Source organism: Lepus europaeus, chromosome 2, assembly GCF_033115175.1.
Source record: "Lepus europaeus isolate LE1 chromosome 2, mLepTim1.pri, whole genome shotgun sequence".
NCBI lineage: Eukaryota > Metazoa > Chordata > Mammalia > Lagomorpha > Leporidae > Lepus > Lepus europaeus.
In genome coordinates this window covers 79,754,524-79,776,011 of record NC_084828.1, presented here as the reverse complement: position 1 = coordinate 79,776,011, position 21,488 = coordinate 79,754,524, and the positions used below count along the sequence as shown (strand labels likewise).

Sequence of the window (21,488 nt, the reverse complement as noted above, 5' to 3'; positions counted from 1 at the left end):
GGGAGCTGGATCAGAAGTGGAGCTGCCGGGACACAAACTGGGCACCCATATGGGACATCAGCATCACAGGCAGTGGCTTTACTGGCTATGCCACAATGCCTGTCCCATACAACTCGGTTGTTCCAAGTTGTTCACAATGCCTCTTTTACCTCACCGTGTCCATATACTATACCAACAAGTCCTATGAGTTTGCAACCACTCTGGCCCAAACTATCACATGGCCTATATTACCATATTAATTTCCTGATAGAACTTTTCGTCAACTAATAAGGATTCATTTTCATCTAGCTCTAATTTCCGGGAGACCAAGAGAGCCCTTGCCTTTCATTTAGTGCCTGGACCCCAGGGTAACCTTGTAGACGCCACCACAAATAATTGTTGTAGTGAATACTTGGTATTTTTATACTGCTACATACACAGTAATTCGTTTCAGGATGCTTGGATGTGTGAAAATTGATGGTGAAGGCCTTTCACAAATGAATCCCCTAAAACAATGGATGGGAAGTGGGGTCAGCCATCTCCACAAGTTGCTCCAGTTCCCTTCCAAGCCAGGTTTTCTACCTAAGCCAACAGTCTTCCATCTTTGGACACGGCGAGTATACAGCTACTCCTTCCCCCACACTGCACTGCATCCTGCCTGGCTGGCACAGCCCTCACAGGTGAGCCTACACAGAGCCGGCACCAGAACACCACCAGCCCTTATGGCGCAGCACTGGACCCTAGGCCATATGGGCTTTGCCATTACACAGCACTCGTGACAAAATCAAAGCACTGGGAAGAAACTTGCTGGGACTGGATCTGCAACCTGGCTACGAGTTAAAGAGCAGGGTGTGCGCTGCTAAAAGGTCCCTGCCGGTCCCTAGGGTTGGTGGGATGTGAAGATGGCGTCATCGCCCAGATCCAAAATGGCAGGATGCTCGGGATGGAGACAGGACCCTCGGGCGAAGCGAAGACGAGCGCGAGAGAAAGCGTAATTGGTTTGCTCCAACACTAAGGAGGCGGCTGTAAGAAGAGCCGATGGCCGCACTGACCTAATCAAAGATGGCGCCAGAGCTCACTACCGGGAGCGCGCAGGAAGCAGGGCTGACCCTGACCAAGATGGCGGCGCCGACCGAGGGGAGCCGAGGGGTTGGCGCGCCAGGAGCGTCGGTGCCCTCATTCAAGATGGCGGCCGCCGTGGGCGCTGTCCCCGGCTCCGCCCCGCGGCCCCGATCCCGCCTCTCTCGTCCCTCTCTCCGCCCCCTCGCCTTCCTGAGTCCGGCCCGGGGTGCTCGCGCACGGAGAGCGGGCTTCTGGCACTGGACATGGCGGCGGCGGCCACTGCGGCGACCAAGGGGAATGGGGGAGGCGGCGGTCGGGCCGGGGCCGGCGAAGCCAGCGGCCCTCGGAAGAAGAAGGGCCCAGGGCCTCTGGCCACGGCGTACTTGGTCATCTACAATGTGGTGATGACGGCGGGGTGAGGCTGGGGCTCGGGGAGGCGGGGAGGAGCCCGGCGGGGAGGGAGCGGCGCGGCCCGCCGCGCTCAGGGCAGCGGCGGCGGTCGGTGTCCGGGACCCCGCGCGCCTGGTCGGCCCCGGTGCCGCGAGCTCCCGCCTGCGCGGGGCGCGGAGCCCAGTCCCGCAGCACCGGGGACGGGGAGAGGCGCCGGCTCGGGAGGGCCTCGGAGGACCGGTGGGCTGGCCGGTCACAGGTGCAGCAGGTCTGGGGGCGGTGAGCCGGGCCACTCCGCAGCGCAGCTCCCGTTCCGCCGTGCACGTTGCATCCGAGGGGAGGGCAGGGAGCTGTGGCCGCAGAGCCACCATTCCTGTAAGTGCAGCCTGAGCTTTGCGCCGAAAGGCAATGGGAAAGCGTTCAAAGTTTTTGACCAGGGACAGGAGTGCAGCGGTGCTCGGGATGAAGCCAGACTTCCTGGAGGGAGTGAGGCTGGGGTGGAAGGCAGAGGTACCAGAGAGGGGGGAGTGGACGCTCGGGCCCCCTCCTTTCAGCCCAGCCCTTATCACAGCAGGTGTTTCGTTCTGGTTCGGGTGGCCAGCCGAGCGTCTGTGGGTTGGTGGGTCGCTTTCTTCCACCTGACCTCCCTCGTTCTGTAAAACCAAAGAGTTGGGGTGAGTGATCTTCAGGGTCCTCCCACTCCGCCTTTCCTGTGGCTTTGGAGAGGATCGATGGATCAGACCATTGTCATGTATTTTGAAATTGTGTTCACTGGTTAGAAAAAAATTTACCAACATCTTATAAAAAAAATCTCAAACCGAAAAGTTGGTTAAAGAACCTCACTGGATGTCCTGTTGCTGTTTTTAAGAGTAGGTAATGAGTGCATGGGCAGGATGAGCGGGAGGCTTCCTGCCCTGTGTAACCCTCAGCCGCTGAGCCCTGCACACCTGTGAATACACTACACTCCCCTCCTTTTTCTAAACACAAGTGCTAATGCCCACTGACAGCTCAGCACCTGCTTTGTTTTATGAAAAAAATCTAGCTAGCTAGCTGGCTAGCTGTCTGTGTCCTTGGAGGACCAGAGTCTTATTGCTAGTATTAGAAATGGTGTGTGTTGGGGCCCGGTGCTGTGGCACAGTGGGTTAAGCCTCCACCTGGGAAGCAGCCATCCCATTCTGTATGGGCGTGGGCTGCTCCACTTCCCATCCAGCGCCTTGCTCATGTGCCTGGGAAAGCAGCAGAAGGTGGCCCAAGTGCTTGGACTCCTGCACCCACTTGTGAGACCTGGAAGGAGTTCTGGTTCCTGGCTTGGGCCTGGCGCAGCTCTGGCTGTTTTGGCCATTTGGGGAGTGAGTGAGCAAGCAAATGGAAGATCTGTCTCTGCTCCTCTCTATGTAACCCTGCCTTTCAAATAAATAGGAAGTAAATCTTTAAAAAAAGAAATGGTAGGTGTTGAAACCTAGACTCAGAGAAGTGTGTCTTGCTTGAGATCATAGCAGCTGTTAGTAAAAGTTCTGAAACAATAAAGAACTATTAGTTACAAGTTTTCTTTCACATAGAATGGCCACACAGATGATTTTTAAAAGAACATTCTGGAATCTGTGTTTATACATAACATTCTTATTTTCTTAGCAAAAGCATTGCGAAGAGCATTGCACTGAGGAGGGATTTGAAGATATACTGGGGAAGAAGAAAAGAAGTCTTTATTTGTGGGCAGAGAACCTGGAGCCTGGGGTGGAGGGTAGGGCGTGGTGTTTTAAACCAGGCCGAGAAACAGACTATGGAAGTAGAGTGATGCTCTGACCTACCGCTGATAGATCAGAGCAGTAACTGATTGCTGTTAACGCTGACCACTTACACCAGTAAGGATTTCATTTCTCTTACAAGCTCACGTTTGTGCTTGTGTGATAGTTTCTAGGAAGGATCTAGACCACATCCCATTGCCGTCCCACTGCCTAGCTGGCCTTGCACCCTCCAGGCAACGTGTGAGTGCCTCGCGGGCATACCGTCATGCTAAAGGTCCAGTGGCTTCAGTAGGGAACTGAGCACATTCAGAATCACAGACCAGTTCTGGAAAGGACAGTGGGACAGAAGTGTGGCGTTCACAGCTACATGCCAAGTGGCCCGCCTGTTTTGTGTTTTCCTACTCAATAAGACCGTCGATCTGCTTTTCTTTTCTGAGATGATTTTGGAACATTCTGGTAGAAATCTTTATTCTTTAAAAAAGCCCAGAACCTTTTATCCTCACTTCATTTGCAATTTTAAAAGGATTGATTTTAAGATATGGATATGTTCCAGTGAGACACTTACAAAAGAGTTTTGAAACATCTTCACTCTGTTAGTATTGAGATCCTTTACCCGCATAGGCAGTTAGAATTCCTTTTCTCTTGTTTTAGACTTTCCGGTGCCTAGCTTTAGCTGCACACAGGCGATGTTAGCGTATTCCCTTCACGTTGGCCGTGTTCTCCGCAGGCCAAGTTGCCAAAAAGCCAAGCTCCAGCTGGGGGAGGCGAAGCGCTGCTGGCACCAGGGCACTCCGTGTGTTCCTACTTGGTGTCGGAGAGCTACAGGCGAGAAGTCCGGGACCCTGACGGCTGAGGTCCTCTTCAGCACCACCTGCTATTGCCCTTTCTTCATGTTACTTTAAATTCTATTTATCATTTTTTGTCCCTGATTATGTTTTTCTCTTTTATCAGGTGGCTGGTTATAGCGGTTGGTCTGGTCCGAGCGTACCTGGCTAAGGGGAGCTACCACAGCCTTTATTACTCCATTGAAAAGCCTTTGAAATTCTTCCAAACTGGAGCCTTATTGGAGGTAGGTCCTGAGACTTGTTATTGTTGTTCATTTCAATTGTCATAAGGAAAAAATGTGCTACTAAATTATATGGAAGTAGCCATAGCTCTGTTGGATTGGCTTTAAATTTTAATTTTTGTCTCATAGCATATTATAATGACTTTTTAAAAATTTCCAATTAAGGGAAAATTCCATTTGTGTTACTTGGAATACATTTCAGATTCAACTTTTATTGGAAAACAAATGAAGCAAGGTTATAGTGGAATTTAAAAACATTCTAGGGCTATCCTAGGGAAGTGTTGGCAAACACAGATCCCCGAGGGGCCACCCAGTGGAGGAAGCACAGCTGGTAGCTGTGAGACAGTAGGAGTGAGACATGGGCATCCAAATTACAAAAAAGAATTTGTTTCAACAAGTTCCGTGATTTTCCTTATTAAGGGCAGTGCATATCTGGTTCTCTCTCCTGGGGCAGAAACCCATTTCATATGATTTTATGCAAAAGAGGCACACGCTCGCTTTGTGGTTGATAAAGATACAGGATGAATTTACAGTGTCCAAGAAGCAGCCAAAGAATGAGAACCCAGGGTTTGATATTGCCACACTCAAACCATGCAGCTCTCCTGCCTCCCTCCCTTTGAATGCTGGCCTTGGGCTCTGCTGCTGCAGAGGGCTTTCTCCCTGGGGCAGGAAGCAGGTGCCAAGTCTGTGTCCTTCAGCCCCTAGTGTCACAGGCAGTTCCAGGGAAGGGTTCAGGTTGGCCCTACTTAGAACCACTTAGACTCTTGCTGATGATGAGAGGTACCTAGTTGCCAAGGCGTGGGGCGCACGTCCCTCTTCTGGCCAGGAGACTCTAGGAGGGGAGGGGTGGCAGTTTGGGGCACCCCTGGTGCCATGGGGTGGTGATCCTCAGGGTGCAGGAGGAGCTGGGCTTCAGTTTCATTCCACTTGGCCCTCCCTCATGTTTATACCTCAGGCACAAATTTTAGAACCTGAACTATGGAGTCATTGTTAACAAACTGTTCACCTCCATTAAATAAGATATGACGCCACTACTGCTCACCCTCACTTTCAAAAGCAAAAGGTAGAGTTTGGGGCTTTTCGTTTTCTCTTGGAATGCAGAGGGATTTTAGCGCTGTCAGTCGGCATTTAGGAGGTGGCGTGATGACACCCCCTTCCAGCTCAGACTCCGAGTACCCTCACTGGGAGCGTGCTGCTTCTAATCAGCGTACTCTGTGACGCCACCTTCAGCAGGTTAAAGTGGACGTGCAAAGTCTCCTCCTGACCTAACAGTGCGAGTCTAAGAAATGGCAGCAGATCCTGTGGAGCCATTTTTGAAACTCAGGGGCTTGGCTTTCTTTTGGAGGGGGCAGGGGTGACTGAGTAGCACCTGGTGTCTCAGAGCCTTGGCCGACACAGTTCCCTCGAGCTGCAGAGGAGCAGCTTGGGTCAGCCCCTCAGAAGCTGCACAGTATTTGTGCCCAATGGGAATGCTTCCATGATTTAAAGGATTTACTTTACTTTTTAAAAGATTTATTTATTTTTTATTTGAATGGCAGAGATACAGAGAGAAGGAGAGAGAGATAGAAAGAGAGAGAGAGATCTCCATCCACTGGTTCACTCCCAAATGCTGCAATGGCCAGAGCTGGGCTGGTCCAAAACCAGGAGCCAGGAGCTTCTTCCAGGTCTCCCACATGGGTGCAGGGCCCCAAGACCTTGGGCCATTTTCTGCTACTTTCCCAGGCCTGTAGCAAGGAACTGCATTGGAAGTATAGCACCTGGGACTCCAACCAGTACTCATATGGGATGCCAGCACTGCAGGTGGAGGCTTAACCCACTGTGCCACAGCACCAGCCCCAGGAGACTCTATCTTTTTATGACTTTGTAATGTTGGAAGTATGATTTAAAAAAATTTAAGTACATCTCAAGGAAGGTAGGGGCATTAAACAGTGGGAGACAAAATCCATTCAGGAACCAAGTCTTAGACTTTGAGAGATTATACTGTTTTTCCCTATTGGATTTTTAATAGGGATTTAAGAAACTATTTTTGGATTTTTGGTTTTATCTCTTATCCCTACTAAGAAGCAATTAGGTGACAAATCCTGGATTTGATTTTGGGAGGAGAGCTGTGTATAAGGAAGCGAAGACTCCCAGACCCATACAGGGAATGAGCACAGCATGGGTCCACGGTGGCAGGAATCCCTCAGCCCACGGTAGTGCAAGGTTGCTGAAACTACTTCCTGTGCAGCAGGTCAAGGAGTCTGTCCCCTGCCCACCCCAGCCCCCCAGTGCACATCGGGTCAGAATTAGATACTTGTGGTGGTGTGAATGGATGGTGCTTGACAGTATATCCTGTTTCCAGGAGGAGAAAATGAAGGCAGGACATCAGCTACAGAATTTGCTTTAGAAAATAGAAATCACTCATTCTCAAACTTCACATCTCCTTAGGAAAACATAACACTTTGCTTTATAAACGACTGAGAAAGTCTTAAGCAAATGCAAATGGACATGTAGTAGTATAAAACAGGAAGATGCCTACTGTCCTAGGAGACGAAATCAGTTTTCGCAAAATGTGTATGGGTACAAAGATATGTCGAGTTGATGATAAGATCACGTGGCCTTTTTTTTTTTTTTTTTTAAGATTTTATTTATTTGAGTGGCACAGTTACTGACAGAGAGAAGGAGAGATAGAGAGAGAGATGTTCCATCCGCTGGTTCACTCCCCAAATGGCTGCAACAGCTGGAGCTGGGCTTATCAGGAGGCAGGAGCTTCTTCTGGGTCTCCCACACAGATGCAGGGGCCCAAGGACTTGGGCCATCCTCTACTTCTTTCCCAGGCCATAGCAGAGAACTGGATTTGGAAGTAGAGCAGCTGGGACTCGAACCAGCACCCATATGGGATGTCGGCACCACAGGTGGAGGCCTAGCCTACTAGGCCACAGAACTGGCTTTTTATAAAATGGTCATAAATCCTGGTATTTTTTTCTCTGCATATTCATCCAAGAATGTGTTGAGTGTTTTTGGTATAAATTTTACAAATTATCCCACAGGTAATATTTTAAATAACTATAGAGGTACTTCAGAATGTTCTGGCTTTCAATTTTGTTTCACCAAACAAACTTAGCTTAAATTCCATTTTCTGTGAACTTTTTGAAGTTCCTACATATATATTTGGGTAACGATGGGCGCTGTGGATGTTGAGCCATTGCTGACAGGGAGTGGGAGAGCTCCCTGGCTGGATGATTACGTTAGAGCTGTTGACCAGAGAGGACAGACGCCTCAACTAACTTACCCATCCAGAAGGCTGTAAGGAAGCATATAGGACATCCTGTGGAGTCCAGGGAATGGCCTTGAACCAGAGACTGGAGGACCACACGGGGCTCAGGAGTTCTGGCTCCATCTCTTATCTCTGCTCTCTGCTACTTTCTCCTGGAAGCTGGTTTTCTCAGTTTCTTAGTGCACCGGGCAGATAATAATGGTCGAAAGTCCTGACTGTCACTCCTGCAAGTAAGAGAGCAAGTGGTTGGAAACAAGGTCACTCCCTGTCCCACGTCCCCAGTGAGGAGCCCCGCTGGTCCAGCTAAAGGCAGGTGCTCCTTCCTGAATCAAGTTCAGGAGCAAGGGCACAGTAACCGTGTAAGGGGCTTGGAGAGCAGGGGCAGTTCTAGAAAGAGGGGCCCAAGATGGGAAGCCCAAGAAGTATTTACTAAAGTACTCACAAGATGCAATACAATGAGGATTGTAATATGTGGGATGATTTGTAAACTGATAAAAAAGTACAATGCTAATAGAGAGTGTTGTGATCTGGGAGATCAGTGTGTAAATAATGTATGGTATCTTGAGCTGAATCTTGTGTAGTCCTGAGAGTTGATGTGGGTGGCAAAAATAGATTTTAAAACAAGTGTGCCATTCATGGATGAATAATACACGGTAGGCCCCATAGCGGAAAAATGAATGAATTGCTGATACATGTTCTGCTTGAATGAACCTTGAAAGCATGCTAAGTAAGAGTAGGCAGACCCAGGAAATCACAAATGGACTGATTCCATTTATGTGAGGTATCGAGGAGAGACGAGCCCATGGAGGTGGAGTAAGCAGATCACTTGTTAGCAGGGACTTGGAAGGAAACATGGCAAGTGACTGCACATGGTCACACCACTTCTTTTGTTTTTTTTTTTTTTTAATAATTAATGGTTTTTTTTTTTTTTTAAAGATTTATTTATTTATTTGAAAGGCAAAGTTAGAGAGGCAGAGGCAGAGAGAGAGAGAGAGAGGTCTTCCACCCGCTAGTTCACTCCTCAAATGGCTACAGTCACCCAAGTTGGGCCGATCTGAAGCCAGGAACCAGGAGCTTCTTCCCGGTCTATGTGGGTGCAGGGCGCCAAGGACTTGGGCCATCTTCTACCGCTTTCCCAGGCCATAGCAGAGAGCTACATCGGAAGTAGAGCAGCTGGGACTTGAGCCAGCACCCATATGGGATGCTGGCACTGCAGGTGGTGGCTTTACCCACTGTGCTGCAGTGCTGGCCCCATGCTACTTCTTTTCAAGGTGAGGAAAATGCTCTGGAAATACATAGTGGTGATAGCTGTACAGCCTTGTTAGCACACTGCAAACCGCTGAATGGTATATTTTAAAAGGGTGAATTTCACAATTTGTGAATTATCTTTTTTTCTTTAAAGTGCCATTCATCTTTATTGATCTGTGGAGACATTTTAATTTCTTTACTCTTTCCATTCTTTTTGGAGGGACCCATGATATTCATTGATGAGGCAGACTGTCTTTCCAGCTTTGTTGAATGAAGATTTACAAATAGGAGGTTGATGCTACGTGATGCTAAGTTAAAATCTTTTCTGAGAGAATTTGCATTTTGAAGTTATCTTTAGTTAACCTAAGACCGCAGTTACAGCAAAGACGCTTGTACGTGCCCAGGATTGGCTTTGCCTCTGTGATGGACAGTGAGGGTCTGGACGGGTTGAGGTTTGTTTTGTGAAGACATTCGCTGCTGGGACAGACACAGACCATCTTCAGCCTGTGTGCATCACCGCACCTCCCTGAACTGTCTCTGCTTCTGGAGATGCCCTAGGCACCATCGCGCCTCCCATTCTCTGCAAGATCCTCCTCCTACTGACAGCCCCGTATCTATAGAACAGAAACACCCAGTGTCTTTTCTCATCTCTCCCTAGAGCAGGTGTAGGGCTGGGTCTGAAGTGGCAGAACTGGTTCTGGAGGGTGGTGAGGGAGAGCAGAGGAGCAGAGAGCCTTTGCCATGTCTTCCAGCCTCACCACCCCTTTCTCAGCCCATCTCTGTATTCTGATATCTGTCTCTTCCTCTTTTTTTTTTTTTTTTTTTTAAAGATTTATTTGAAAGAGTAACAGAGAAAGGGGAAGAGACAGAGAGAGAAATAGATCTTCCATTGGCTGGTTCACTGTCCAAATGCCTGCAATGGACAGGGTTGGGTCAGACTGAAGCCAGGAGCCTGGAGCTTCATCCAGGCCTCCCACATGGGTGGCAGGGGCCCAAGCACTTGGGCTATCTTCTGATGCTTTCCTAGGCACATTAGTAGGGGGCTGGATTGGAAGCAGGGTAGATGGGACTCAAACCCACACCCCGATACGGGACATCTGTGGTGCAGGCGTTGGCTGAACTCACTGCACAACGCCTGCCCCTCTGGTCTGAGTCTTCATGCCCCACCTCCTGACTCTCTTTCTGACGTGTAACGAAACAGTCAGGAAACTGATTTTGGATTTTTCTCTGAGATAAAGCAGGACCTCGAGAGCTTGCAGCGCTGTTAAGAAGGAGAGGGCCCTGTGTTGTCTCCCTGCCGGCTTTTTGTTATGGCTCAAATACTGTGGGGGCCAGGGGGTGGGGCTCCATGGAGATGCTCAGTGGATAGGCTGTGCTGTTGTTGCTAACAGCACATTCTAGGTTGAGTTTGCTTCTGTGAACTGCTCTGGGCAGGTAACCATCTGTAATGTTTCCCTGCCTTGTGGAAACATGGCGATTTCCTAGTAATACTTAGGCCTTAAAAAACAACTTTTGAGACACAAGCTAGGTGGACTTTGTAGCCTGCCTTTGTTCTGAAGATCCGTTCTAGAAAGCAGATCTCTAAGAGAGATCTCTGAGAAGCCTGCAGGGTGGAGATACCGAACCCAAACTAGAGTAACAAGAAATCCCAGAAAAAACAGTTTCAAACGCCATGTGAAAACAAGAAGTGGGGAAAGAACTGGGTGTAATTCACCAGTGTCACAATGTTAGAAAGGAAGATGGAGTGTGTAGGAAACAGGAACCCACCCACACAGGCATCACCTCCTGGCAACTCGGCTGACTAGGAGCAAAGGCGCGTGGTGTTCAGAGAGGTGAGAGGAGCTAATGACCGGACAAGAGCGCGCTGAGATTTTAAGCAAACTAAAAATATAGATGGCGCCAGCACGGGCCAGAAAGGAGGCCACAGTGCAGACAAAGAGGTGAGCCTGAAGATTCGAGAAAGGCAGAAGTGCCCAGTCCCAGTGTCACATACAATAGCTTGTGGTGCAGAAGCCACTGAGAGATGTTCAGAATTCATCCTCTGAAATGTAAAAGAATGTCCAAAGTATGAAACCCCGAGCACATCCGAGAGCCACATCCGAGGGCAGTGTGTTGCTAGACTCAGGGTGTGTGAGGAGCCAAACAGCTGAAAGGAATAGATAGAAGAATAGTGGCACCAGTGTATCTAGAAATCCTATTGAGAGTATACAAGCTAGAAAAGGTGGAAGGCATAACTCTTAAATAAGCAGAGAGAAAAATTGTAGCAAACTTTTCTGAATTGAAAATCTGCCTCCAGGTGGCTGAGAGTGTATGGAGTTCCATAGAGGAGATCTTTGCCAAGAAGAAATTTCCTGCTCTTCCTGGGCATCTGTCTACTTGCTAAGTTTTTAAACTTAAACAAAGAAACAATTTCCAGCAGAAAAGAGATTTAAAAAAAATTATAGAGAAAACGAATTGGGGCCTTAGACTTTGAAGGAAAAAAAGCCCACCAGAAGCTGGGTGGGGAGGCACTGGGTTCCTAGGTAACGGACACGCAATTTCTAGAGGTGGAGACATTTTGAAACCTTTTGCAAAAAAGTAATAAAACTGGCGCCAGCATTGTGGCACAGTGGGTTAAGCTACTGCTCGAGCTGCCGGCATCCTTTATTAAAGTCTTGGCTGCTCCGCTTCTGATCCAGCTTCCTGCTAACATGCCTGGGAAAGCCATGGAAGATGGCCCAAGTGCTTAGTCCCGTGCCACCCATGTGGGAGACCTGGACAGAGTTCCTATCTCCTGGCTTCAGATCGGCCCGCTATTGCGGCCATTTGGGGAGTGAACTGGTGGATGGAAGACCTCTTTCTTTCTGTTTATCTCTCTGTCCCCCCACCTTCACTCCATCACTCTGCCTTTCACACAAATAAATATTTTTTTAAAAAATAAAACTTTTCACAAAGTTCTTTCAGGTTCCATTACTTTTTTTTTTTAAAATATATAAATATACAAAAGACAGATAAGAAGCAGCTGGGACTCAAACCCAGGCAATCCGGTAGGGGATGCCAGTGTGGCAAGCAGTGACTTCGCCTGCTACACCACAGCATTGTGAAAAGATACTTAACTGTTATATGAATAAATAAAGCGAGTCAAGTCTGCAGGCTAGCGCTGTCCAGTGTAGCATCCAGCAGTGATTACGCTGCAAATCGGTGCTATTCCACACAACAGCCACTAAGTCACAGGTAGATGTTGTGTCCTTGAAGTATAGTTGGTGGACCTGAGAAACTGAGCTTTAAATTCGGCTTACTCTTAGTTTCAATAGGCACGTATCCCCACTGTAGTGTAGCAGAATAACTTCGGACCATGGTGTAGATTTGCAAGGTGTGCACATGGGATTTCCTAGGCTGTTTCAGGTCTTTCTAGAGTAGAATGACAACAGAGGGAGGTAAGCAAAGGAAGACAAACATAGCAATGTAAAGTGCCTGTCACTGCAGAGGAGAGGAGCTTCTCAAGTCAGAAGTTGAAAACAGTAAGAATAATCACTCAAGTACATGGATGTTTTCTGATTAGGAAGATCAGTGGATAAAAGCAAAGTTGCAGCTATTGGAAAAGGTGTGGGAGGGTCCATGTCACTGTAATTGGTGCTTCCCTCTGGGTGAGAGAAATAGGACAGATTTTGAAATCCACACTTAGTGTTTCATAATAGATATTATCCATAAACTATTTGAAGAACCATCATATACATGGATTTCAAATTTTTTTGCACCAAAATTATCTTTTAATTCCATTGTCCACAGACTTTTGTAAGTATCCTTATATACTACTGACTTGAATCTTTTATATATACATTTATATATGCATATACTTACACATAAAAATGGAAGTATGTATGTGTATGTATAATGTGATAGAAAACAGCAGATGAATAAGGGAAATAAGAGTTAGAAGGGTTTTTTTTGGACAAGAAAGAAAATGAGCAGCCCAGGAAGTTTATCTTTTGATTTAAAAGACAAGTACAGAGTTTTACACCTGCTTTACGAATCCTGTTAAGAGCAAATGATGAGCAATGGCAAATCTGTATGAGGATCTGTAAGTCTATCGGAGAACAGCCCAAAATTCATTGTTCCTAACATTTCTGCAGATGGACTGATTAAATTTATAAAAATCTAAAGTTGTGATGATGGTGATTACTGGTTTTAAAAAGAAAAAAATCAAAATCTACCAGTCCGTTGCCCATAAGGGACCCACTTATATTTGCTAAGGACAGATCGGCCTGCCATGGCCAGGCATCAGGAAGAGCTGTACTGCCCAGTCACAGCATAAGATACAGTGGACGCCAGAGCGAAAGCCAAAGAGAAGTGCTCAGAATTCCCAATTTGTCATGTAGCGGGCCTGTGGGACACTGTTCCTGGGGTCAGGTGACGAGTGAGCGCTTGACTACAGAAGCAATAGGTGCAGAAGCTGACAGAAGTGCTGTAGAAGTGAAAACAGACTTGTACTTCACTGGTGTCACAGTACCTGTAGAAACACTGGAGACGAGAAGTGCAGCCACTGAGTCTTGGCTGTGCGTTCATTAGCCCTGTCATCTCACGAGGCTTCAGTGCTTTGTAGCAGTACATTGGACTAGAGGACCATAACTGTCCTTTCCAGTTTGAAGTTCTGCTATCAGAATATGAAAATTAAGCAGGTAATGAATTAGTAAATCATAGAGTTGAATACAGCAAGTAAGCTGAAATTAAATGACAAAGAGAAAATAATGGTAGTTAAGGAAATTTCACTTATTTCCTCCTTATAATCAATGGCTATAAGAGACTTTTGGAAACATGTCTGACATCTCGGAAGAAGCCCAATAAATAGCTCTCTTTTTCTTGCTGTGTTTTGAATGTTGAGAAATAACTCGGGGGCAGGCATTTGGCACAGTGGTGATGACGCTGCTGGGTCACCTGCATTCCATACCGGAGCACTTGGGTTCGAGTCTTGACACTGCTTCTGCAGGAGCTTCCTACTAATGTGTACAACTTGGAGGCAGCAGGTGAAGGCTCAAGTAGCTGGGTCCTTGCCACCCGTGGAGGAAACCCAGATTGATTTCTAGGCTCCTGGCTTTGGCCTGTAGCAGCCCTAGCTGTTGCAGACATTTGGGACTGAATCAGTGGATGGAAGATGCCTCTGTGTGTCTGTGTTTGTCTGTATATCTCTCTACCTTTTAAATAAATAAATAAACATTTAAAAATAAGTGAGTTACAATAAGAATCCTAAAAAATCACCTATGTTAGGGATCAAGGCTGACCCAGAGGGCCTGCTTTTTTCAGTGTGTGGGTCAAATGGGTTTGCTGACTGGCCCCCAGCACTGATTGCCCACCCACCCGGTCTGAGGCATCAGCAGCCAGGGCGGCACTCAAGAGACTGCAAGAATTTGGACAGTTTCTTTAATTTCTTTATGGAGTTGTTAGGATGCTGCTAAACTGAGCATGCTCCATTGGTCCTTCCATATATACCATTCAACTAGGTTGTCTTTCCTTTCCTAGAGTGAAGAAATTAAAGGGCTGGGAGAGACCAATAATAATTGGTAGAAGTCCATCACTATGGAAATTGAGGGGAGGGGAAAGATGTTGCTTTCTAATAATAAGTACTACATGTCCGTTGTAGAAAAGCCCCAGATAAGCATCATTTGGTATAATTCACCTCAGTTCTGGACCCTTCCACAGTAAGATAACGCAGACTCACCTGGTGGAACTACTCAGCTCGGGAATTTTGTCTTCTCTGAAAAATCTTCCTAGTTCTTGAGGCTGGACCCATAGTTACATCTCTACACACGGACTCTGCTTCTGATTCCACCACTGGCTGATCCAAGGGTGCATACTAACCCAAACTGAACTTGTTAAAAATTTTTTCCCAAAACTGTTGGAATTTTGTGGGTTGCCTTTTTATTTGAGAGAGAGAGAGAAGGAGGGAGGGAGAGATCTCTCATTCACTGGTTCACTCTCCAAATACTCGGGACGCAGGAACTCAATCCAGGTCTCCCTCATGGGTGTCAAAGACCCAGCTACTTAAGCCATCACTTACTGCTTCCGGGCATGCACGTTAGCAGGGATCTAGAACTGGGAGTGGAGCACGGACTCCAACCCAGGCACCCCATATAGGATGCAGGCAACCCAAGAGTGGTCTTAACCACTGCCCCAAACATTTACCCCGAATTTGGAATTTTGAATTCAAAGACAGAGGTCTGAATCACATTAAATCCACCGACTGCAGTTGAGTCTCCAAAGCTTCTTGTGTTTCTAGTCTTCCTGAGACTTGTTAAACTCCTTGTGGGGCTTTGTTGTTGCTTTACTTTGGATTAAAAATGAAATCAAACGGATTTGTTGGTAACTTAACAAAAATAATTTCCATAGTTCAATTCTTGGAAGATTTTAATTATTTTAAAGATTTATTCATGTGTTTTAAAGGCAGAGCAACAAAGAGGGTGAGACACAGAGAAAGAGATCAACCTTTCATCTACTGGTTCATTCCCCAGATGCCCACAACAGCCAGGGTAGGCCAGGCCGAAGCCAGGAGCCAAGAACTCCATCTGGGTCTCCCACGTGGGTGGCAAGAACACGAGAACTTGGGCCATCTTCTGCTGCTTTCCCAGTTGCATTACCAGCAAGCTGGATGGGAAGCATGGTGTAGCTGAGACACACCAGGCGCTCTGATGTGGGATACGGGCAGCCCACGCAGTGACTTACCCTGCTGTACCACAACTGCCGCCCCTCAGAAGCATCTTCCAAAAAGATGTTTCCAAGTAAGCTATTATGCAAGATGGCATTTGATATTGAAGTTACATTTTAAATGTGAAAGCAGTTTATTGCCAGTTGATGGAAATGGAAAGGGCTCAAGAAGGGAAAGGAGTTCAGGACGTGGATTTTCAGGGGAGATTTTGATTGGCACATGACCTCTACATTTCTCCTGCTGAGCTGTGCTTCTTCTGGCCCAGTGATTCTCTGTGGATCTCCGTAAGAACCGTGACCGTCGGCTGGCGCCACAGCTCACTGGGCTAGTCCTCCGCCTGCGGTACCAGTACCCCAAGTTCTAGTCCTGGTTGGGGTGCCGGATTCTGTCCCACTTGCTCCTCTTCCAGTCCATCTCTCTGCTGTGGCCCGTGAGGGCAGTGGAGGATGGCCCAAGTCCTTGGGCCCTGCACCCGCATGGGAGACCGGGAGGAGGCACCTGGCTCCTGGCTTTGGATTGGCGCAGCACGCCAGCCATAGCAGCCATTTGGGGGGTGAACCAATGGAAAAGGAAGACCTTTCTCTCTGTCTCTCTTTCTCACTGTCTAACTCTGCCTGTAAAAAAACAACAACAACAACAAAAACACACAAAAAAAAAAAAAACAACAAAAAACCGTGACTCTCGTTGGAGTGCATTTTGGAAATTTGCAAGTGTATTCTGATCGCCATAGTGCCTGAGATGCTACCGGCTAGACGTCCTACAAAGTGTGAGGCCGTCCAGCTCGGGGAGACTCACTCTACATTCCTGGGACTTCTCTCCCTCCCTGGGCCAGCCTCTACAGATAGAAAACTACAAGATGGTTTTGTAGTATATATAAATACTGAAAAACTCTTCATGACAGATTAAATACAAAGCTTCTCAGAAGAAGGGTGTTTCTTTCCCACTTAGTAGTGAAAGAGAGCTCCCATCTGCCAGTTCACTCCCCTGGTGCCCCACAACAGCTAGGGCTGGGCCAGGACTGAAGCCAGGAGGTAGAAATTCAACCCAGATCTCCCAGGGACCCAGTCGCTTGAGCCGTAGCCAGTGCCTCCTAAGGTCTGCAAGAGTAGGAAGCTAGACCAAAAGCCAGAACTGGGTATCAAACTCAGGCATTCAGATGTGGGATGCAGGTGTCTTAGCTACTAGGCCAAATGCCCACCCCTATTTTAATTTTCTTTTGTTGTATAACAAAAGATCACAAATTTAACAGCTGCAAACAGCATTCCTACGTTAGCCAAGTTGGGCTTGGCTAGGTTCTCTGCTCAGGGTCTCATCAGACCAAAATCAAGGTATCAGCCAGGCTGACCAGTGTCTTATCTGGAGGCTCCAGGTCAAGAATCTGCTTCCAAACTCATTCAGGTTATTGTCAGCTGGGGTCGCTTCCAGCTCCCAGGGACTGCTGTGTAGGCCTTGCACTTGGCTGCTTCCGGCCTCAAAGCCAGCAGTGGTGTGGCGAATCCTCTTGTCCTTTGAGTATTTCTGACTTCCCTTCTGCTACCATCCAGAGAAAAGTGCTTGTAAAGATTTTGCATGGTTGGGTCAGATCGACCCACGTAATATCTGTACCTTAGAATCAGTTGACTTAGGCCTTTAATTACAGCACAGTACCTAGATTAGTGTTTGATATAATAGCCGAGGAACTGGGAGATCATCTTTAGAATTCTGCCTGCTGTCACCATTGGGGGTAGGGAAGCTTAAGTGACATAAAGATATTGCCTCAGAATAATTAAGTAATTTATCCACTTGCACATTCTGCTCTGTAAGAAAGCGTTTCCAGCTTGTGTATTTAGTTGAAAAGGATTTCAGTGCAGTGATGTTTATTGCCACAAAAGCAAAGAAACTGATTGAAAATATATACTAGTTGGAGATTTCTGTTCAGACTTTAATTATTAAACGAGTGGAGATGCTTGAAATGTAGAGATCTCATTGGATTTGATATAGATTAATAATACTTCATATTGTTGCCCCTGTATGTGTGTATGCTTGCGCACATGCACTTGTGTAATGAAATCTAGATTGTGAAACGGAAATTTTACTTTGGGATAGCCACAGTTCTTTGTCTTGTCCTAAAAGAGTATTGAATCTATTATAAAAACTGCTGCCTCTTTCACTACTGTTTCTGTGTGTGTGCGTGTCTAATCCATCTGCTGTTCTTTGTTGCACCATTTAAAGCACATGATCCCTCAAGAGACCTGTGAAGCCCAGTGGTTAAGGTGCCCGCATCCCATGTTAAACTGCCTGGGTTTAATGGAATTCTGTGGAATTGAGGAGTGAGCCACCAGATATGAGAGTTCCTCTTTCTCTCTCTCTTAAATTTTTTTAAAGTTTTATTTATTTATTTATTTATTTATTTATTGACAGGCAGATTTAGACAGTGAGAGAGAGAGACAGAGAGAAAGGTCTTCCTTTCCATTGGTTCACCCCCCAAATGGCCGCTACGGCCAGCACACTGTGCCGATCCGAAGCCAGGAGCCAGGTGCTTCCTCCTGGTCTCCCATGCGGGTGCAGGGCCCAAGGACTTGGGCCACCCTCCACCGCCTTCCTGGGTCACAAGCAGAGAGCTGGACTGGAAGAGGAGCAACTGGGACAGAATCCGGCACCCCAACCAGGACTAGAACCCGGGGTGCCAGTGCCACAGGTGGAGGATTAGCCAAGTAAGCTGCGACGCTGGCCTTATTTTTTTATTTTAAAGGAGAGTATGGCCTCCCAGGTCTTTTCACAGACTGCACATAGATTGTATGTCTCCTCAGGATTTCAAGACAGAAGGATAGCTTTTCTGTGACATTTTCTTCCTACCCTATCCATGACTTAACTTGGGAGATTTTTTTTTTTTTTTTTTTTTTTTTTGACAGGCAGAGTGGACAGTGAGAGAGAGAGACAGAGAGAAAGGTCTTCCTTTGCCGTTGGTTCACCCTCCAATGGCCACCGCGGCCGGCGCATTGCGCTGATCCGAAGCCAGGAGCCAGGTGCTTCTCCTGGTCTCCCATGGGGTACAGGGCCCAAGCACTTGGGCCATCCTTCACTGCACTCCTGGGCCACAGCAGAGAGCTGGCCTGGAAGAGGGGCAACCGGGACAGGATCCAGCGCCCCGACCAGGACTAGAACCCAGTGTGCCGGCGCCACTAGGCGGAGGATTAGCCTAGTGAGCTGCGGCGCCGGCCTAGGAGATTATTTTGATAGCACACTTTATAAATAAGTGAGACCTAACTCATCCGAAATCATTTTATGTGGCTTCTGTTGGTCTACATTGACAGTTACTTCTCTTGGTGTATTAATCCTACTTCAGGTCCATTACTACTTAATAATACTATTTTTTCTAGTGTTGGTCTTTATCTCTGCTTTTTTAATTTTTCTGGTACTTATTCAGAGGAGATTCTGGTATTTGCTTATTTGTAAATCCAAAATTATTCCTCATAAACTAGTGCATATGTCTGCCTGCTTCTTTATGTTCCCACACACTTATATATTGAAATATGCTTTTTAAATAAATTATTTCTTTTTATTTCTTGTTTACATGTCAGTTAGGACAGTGTTAAGTAGCTGATATTATCTATGAATTTCATTTCAGCATGGTAAAAGGGGCATTGTGAAATATGTATGATCAAAAAGGGCTAGTATGGGGCAAGCATTGTGGCACAGTGGGTTAATCTGCCACTTGGGACACTTGTATCCCATACTGGAGTGCCGGGGTTCAAGTCCCACCTCTACTTCTGATCCAGCTTCCTAGTGGTGTGCACTCTGAGAGGCAGCATTTGATGGCTCAAGTACTTGGGTCCCTGCCACCCTTATGGGAGATGCAGATGGAGTTCTGGACTCCTGGCTTTGGCCTGACCCAACCCTGCCCTGGCTGTTGTAGGTGTTTGGGGAGTGAACAAGCAGATGGAAGATGTTTCTCTCTCTTTCTTTCTCTCTCTGCCACTCTGACTTTGAAATAAATTAAAGAAATGTTTTGAAGGTAGTCTGGTAGACCTGAGACGCCCTGTTCTATCACACAGAGAAGAAGGTGATAAGCCCTGGATTGCTGTAAGTCCTTTCCTGCGGTATGCCCCTGTCAGTCAGCAGCCTGGGTGACTTGCATAGAACATGGCAGGAGGAGGAGTTCCGTCTAGGCCTGTCCTGTGTCCTCATGTCTAATGGATGCTCTTTATTAACGTCTCTCATTCCTCATTTTAATCTAGGGGTATCTTTTACTTTTCCTCAAAGTGAATATCACACATTTGAGGTTCTTAGCAGTAGTTTCTTTTGAAAAAGATGGTAATATTTGCAGTGTAGCAATTCTTTGGTTCTCTTATCAGTGACCAACAAATTTGAGCAGCCTGGTTTTTAATCTAAGACCCTTCCCCCAATAAAAACAGAATTAGTGAAATACTTTTTGAGCAGTCTTTTAGATAAGCTAGGTCTTGTCAAGTTCTGGACTCTCTAGATCTTTTATAACTAGTGTACAGTGGAATCATAGCCTAGGAAAAGCTATAGAGTAGGAACAGAGCCAGGGTTCTCGTTCATAGCCATCATTTACTGCCTTGGGCAAGCCTTGCAGCGTCTCTGAGCCTTGGTTTTCTCATCTGCTAGTACAGATGTCTGTTCTTGTCTGTTCGGCCTATCTGCCAGGATTGTTGTTAACATCAGTCCGTACAATGACTGCTGGAGAATCACACCAAAAATTCTCACATGTAGTATGACAGCTGTTAGGCTCTGTCTTCTTAGAAAAGCTTTGGTCATGAAATCAACCTTGGAGATGACTTCAGATCACTTTTTCCCTGCACCATCAGGGTTAGACAGTGCTGTCAGCCTCTGAAGGATGAGCAGGGAGAGTGTTCGAAAGACCCTGAGAGGACGGCCAGGGAGGTGGTGGAGGTGGCGGTCTCACTCACGGCCTGGGAATAAGGTTGGGAAAGACAGGGCCCAAGAGCATGGCAGGACTTACACACAGGTTAGGCTTGGGGAAGGGGGAAGGAAAGACCGCTGAACCCCAGAGGCTGGGAGGTTGGTGAGAGCTGTGGCAGGCAGGAAGGAAGGGCGGGCGTGCTTCCCTTTGAGGTGGCCATGTTGGAGCTACTGCTGCTGCGCCTAGATGGAGGTGTCCCAGGGCACTGAGGAACGTGGGCCTGGAGCTTGGAGAAACAGGGAACACTTCTGCAGTGTGGTCCCTGACTGAGGCAAGATGAGCGCTGCGGGTGGAGCCTTGTACAATGAACGTCTGCACTGAAGGCGCCACCCGAGGCTGCTCTGACCCAGTGTTCCTTAGTCTCTGGCAGTCGCGTTCTGCAGGCTGTGTGATGTGGGAGCTGTTGTTCGGTTAGTGCATTCGCCAATTTGTGATACACCTGAAGAACCGAGGTGAAGACTAATGTCTCTTAGGAAATCTCCCAAAGATACACGAACTAAAAATGAACAAACAAGACCCTGAATGAGAATTTACATTTTGTTCCACAGCCCGGAATGTTCATTTTCCAAACTCGGTACTGCTAGCAGACACTGTTCCATAGGTAACTGCAAGACTTGTTTATATGAGTAAAACTGTAATATTATTGATCCTTACTAATTCTCCTCTTCCCCCTTCTTTTTCTCTCTAGATTTTACATTGTGCTATAGGTAAGTGTGGAATTTTCTCCCTAATATATACAGTGGGTTCTGCTTTTTTTTTTTTTCTTAAGATTATGGATTTGATTTGATTCTTATTAAATATTGAAAAACCAAGCCATTTAATTATGATAAATAGAATTGTTCAAACTGGAGTGGCTTTTGGTTTCTAAAGTTGTAGATACCACGTAGTGTTATCCCTGGACATGTTATTAAGTGTCACAGCTGTTTTGCTCTGTCCATTTAAAAGATGTGCCGTCCACCTTCTGGATACAAGGGAATAAAGAGACCGAGCGTCTTTCTGGAGGGTGGCCTCGGTGCTGGTGCTGGCGAGTGTGGGGAAAGCTCCCCTGTGGTTGTTGAAGGGGTACGTGCTCTCTCCTGAGCCTTCAGATGGGAGTGCTGTATTGTCGTCCACCTCCCGGGTGAATCTTGTATGTCTGT

General features: G+C 47.0%; 1 protein-coding gene across 1 annotated transcript in view; it reads left to right on the top strand.

Annotated features, from left to right (window-relative positions):
- The first annotated feature begins 1,264 nt into the window (after nt 1-1,264).
- Nucleotides 1,265-21,488, top strand: part of HACD2 (3-hydroxyacyl-CoA dehydratase 2) — a 105,372-nt gene continuing 85,148 nt past the window's right edge. The window contains exons 1-3 of the mRNA XM_062208941.1: nt 1,265-1,456; nt 4,128-4,245; nt 21,038-21,056. Of these exons, the coding sequence (XP_062064925.1) occupies nt 1,305-1,456; nt 4,128-4,245; nt 21,038-21,056 (289 nt within the window). The 5' untranslated portion in view covers nt 1,265-1,304. The remainder of the gene's footprint in view (nt 1,457-4,127; nt 4,246-21,037; nt 21,057-21,488) is intronic.